At 57.3% G+C, this 3,558-nt stretch overlaps 1 protein-coding gene across 1 annotated transcript in view; it reads left to right on the forward strand.

Moving 5' to 3' along the window:
- The window catches only part of DNMT1 (DNA methyltransferase 1), a 31,059-nt gene that overhangs the window by 23,989 nt on the left and 3,512 nt on the right, over positions 1-3,558 (forward strand). Inside the window, exons 29-32 of the mRNA XM_031065557.1 lie at positions 536-813; positions 1,514-2,011; positions 2,064-2,206; positions 3,387-3,550. Of these exons, the coding sequence (XP_030921417.1) occupies positions 536-813; positions 1,514-2,011; positions 2,064-2,206; positions 3,387-3,550 (1,083 nt within the window). The remainder of the gene's footprint in view (positions 1-535; positions 814-1,513; positions 2,012-2,063; positions 2,207-3,386; positions 3,551-3,558) is intronic.

Below are 3,558 nucleotides of genomic sequence, written 5' to 3' on the forward strand. Positions count from 1 at the left end.
GGGAATTCCGGTTTGGCAGTTCGGGACTTGGGGATTTCAGTTTGGGAATTTGGTGTTGGGGATTCTGAGTTGGGAATTCGGCGCTTGGGGGTTCAGTGTCGGGAATTTGGGGATTGGGGATTCGGTGTCGGGAATTCCGGTTATGGCAATTCGGCGCTTGGGGGTTCTGAGCTGGGAATTTGGCACTTGGGGATTCTGTGCTGGGAATTTGGCACTTGGGGATTGGGCATTTGGGAATTGGGCGTTGGGGATTCTGTGTCGGGAATTCCGGTTTGGGAATTCAACACTTGGGGGTTCTGAGCTGGGAATTTGGCACTTGGGGATTCCAGTTTGGGAGCTCCGAGTTGGGAGTTCTGAGTTGGGAATTTTGGTGTTGGGAGATCCAAGTTGGGAGTTCCAAGCTGGGAATTCAAGTTGGGAATTCCGGTGTTGGAGTTCCAAGTTGGGAATTTTGGTGTTGGGAGATCCAAGTTGGGAATTCCAAGCTGGGAATTCAAGTTGGGGATTTTGGTGTTGGGAATTCCGGTGTTGAGAGTTCCGAGCTGGGAATTCTGTGGCCCTCAGGACGTACTCGGGCCCGTTCCGCACCATCACGGTGCGGGACACGATGTCGGACCTGCCGGAGATCCGGAACGGCGCCTCGGCGCTGGAGATCTCCTACAACGGCGAGCCCCAGTCGTGGTTCCAGCGCCAGATCCGCGGCTCCCAGTACCAGCCCATCCTCAGGGATCACATCTGCAAGGTGGGAATGGTGGGAACGGGATCCACCACGGCCTACCGCGTCCCACCGGGGCGGCCCCGCAGCTCCCCGGGGTCACCGCGCCCAAAATCGGGATGGGGGAACCATGGGAGCTGGTGGAGGTGGTGGGAACGGTGAAGGTTTTGGGAATGGTGGATTTGGGAATGGTGGAGGTGGGAATGGGGCCACTGGCCTCGCTCTGCAGCCTCATCCTGCTCACTCACAAGGCGAGCAAGGGTTTGAGAAGTGTCACAAATCTGGGAAAGCCCCTTTTCCCCTACCAGGAAATTCTGGGTCATGATTCAGGTAGCATGAGTGAAGTGCTGCAGTTTTCCCTGTCTCCTTTCCCTGCACAGGCTGGTGGAAGGATCTCAGTGTGCCAGCCGATTGCCCGTGCTTGCCAAAACTACCTCTCTCCACCAAGGGCTTCATGGGATGGAGAAGGTGGAAAGCTCAGCTGTTCCAGAGCTGTTCACTAAGCCAGTGGGCAGCCTGTGCTCCTGGAAAGAGATTCCCTGAGCTGCTCAGGGTCACCCAGGTGGTCTTTGAGAAGCTCAGGCTCTGAGGTCTTCCCTGCCACCGTTAGACACTACACCAAGCACACAAATCTGAGCCACCAAGCATGCAATGCTTTGGCTGGTGTTAACAGAAGGCTTATGTGTACTAGAGCCATACAAACATGTCCTTAAGTTTGTTTCTGGAAGTACATGTTAAGAGCTTCTCAGTGTGTGCTCCGTGTCCTGAAAGTTAACTGGGTGCAATCTTCCCCTACAGGTCTTTCACCTCCGCTTTCCTCTTCTCCATCGAAGTCCAGGTGACCATTGGCTTTGGGGGCAGGATGATGACCGAGGAGTGTCCCCTGGCCATCACGGTCCTGATCCTGCAGAACATTGTGGGGTTGATCATCAACGCTGTCATGCTGGGCTGCATCTTCATGAAGACGGCGCAGGCTCACCGGCGGGCCGAGACGCTGATCTTCAGCCGGCAGGCGGTCATCGCCGTCCGCAACGGCAAGCTCTGCTTCATGTTCCGCGTGGGGGACCTGAGGAAGAGCATGATCATCAGCGCCTCAGTGAGAATCCAGGTCGTGAGGAAGACCATGACCCCTGAAGGAGAAGTCATACCCATTCACCAGGTGGATATCCCCGTGGATAACCCCATTGAAAGCAACAACATTTTCCTGGTGGCTCCCTTGATCATTTGTCATGTCATTGACAAGCGGAGTCCTCTTTATGATATCTCTGCTTCCGACCTGGCGCTCCAGGACCTGGAGCTCATTGTGATACTGGAAGGGGTCGTGGAAACCACGGGCATCACAACACAGGCGAGAACCTCCTACGTGGCAGAGGAGATCCTGTGGGGTCACCGACGGCACCAGCACCAGGAAGCTGCGCTACACCCACCACGAGCGCAAGAACGGCCGCAGCAGCTCCGGCGCCCTGCGCGGCGTCTGCTCCTGCGCCGAAGGTGCGTGGTGGACCTCCGTAATCACGTCCCCACCTGGGCCGGAGGTGTCTTTTTTCCCCAGATTTTGGGGTTTTTTTGGTTGATGGGGGTGACCAATGTCCAACCCTTGAAGGTTCCCAATGGTTGTTGTCCCCACAGTTGGGTGGGGTTGGTGGTGGTGACCAGTGGTCATTGCTGGCCCAGAACTTGGGTGGGATTGGTGGTGGTGACCAATGGTCATGGTTGGTCCAGCCCTTTTTTGGGGTTGGTGGTGTCCAGTGGTCATCTTTGGCCCAGAACTTGGGTGGAGTTGGTGGTGGTGTCCAGTGACCACCATGTCCCAGTGGTTGGGTTTGGTGGTCTCCAGTGGCCACCATGTCCCAACCCTTGATGGTGGCCAATGGTTATTGGCCCAATAGTTGGGTGGGGTTGGTGGTGGTCACCAATGTCCAACCACCCAACCCTTGCTGGTGGCCCATGATGGTCGTCCCAGCAGTTGGGTGGGGTTGGTGGTGGGGTCCAATGTCCAACCCTTGAAGGTTCCCAGTGATGGTTGTGCCATGGTTGGGTGGGGTTGGTGGTGGTGTCCAATGCCCAGCCCTTGAAGGTTCCCAATGATGGTCGTCCCAGCAGTTGGGTGGGGTTGGTGGTGGGGTCCAATGTCCAACCCTTGAAGGTTCCCAGTGATGGTTGTGCCATGGTTGGGTGGGGTTGGTGGTGGTGTCCAATGCCCAGCCCTTGAAGGTTCCCAATGATGGTCGTCCCAGCAGTTGGGTGGGGTTGGTGGTGGGGTCCAATGTCCAACCCTTGAAGGTTCCCAGTGATGGTTGTGCCATGGTTGGGTGGGGTTGGTGGTGGTGTCCAATGCCCAGCCCTTGAAGGTTCCCAATGATGGTCGTCCCAGCAGTTGGGTGGGGTTGGTGGTGGGGTCCAATGTCCAACCCTTGAAGGTTCCCAGTGATGGTTGTGCCATGGTTGGGTGGGGTTGGTGGTGGTGTCCAATGCCCAGCCCTTGAAGGTTCCCAATGATGGTCGTCCCAGCAGTTGGGTGGGGTTGGTGGTGGGGTCCAATGTCCAACCCTTGAAGGTTCCCAGTGATGGTTGTGCCATGGTTGGGTGGGGTTGGTGGTGGTGTCCAATGCCCAACCCTTGAAGGTTCCCAGTGATGGTTGTGCCATGGTTGGGTTGTTGGTGTTCCCAGGGAAGCCGTGCGACCCGGCCGACCGGCAGTTCAACACGCTCATCCCGTGGTGCCTCCCGCACACCGGCAACCGCCACAACCACTGGGCCGGGCTCTACGGGCGCCTCGAGTGGGACGGCTTCTTCAGCACCACCGTCACCAACCCCGAGCCCATGGGCAAGCAGGTGGGGAA

Source organism: Geospiza fortis, unplaced genomic scaffold (genome assembly GCF_000277835.1).
Source record: "Geospiza fortis unplaced genomic scaffold, GeoFor_1.0 scaffold1338, whole genome shotgun sequence".
NCBI classification, from domain to species: Eukaryota; Metazoa; Chordata; class Aves; order Passeriformes; family Thraupidae; genus Geospiza; species Geospiza fortis.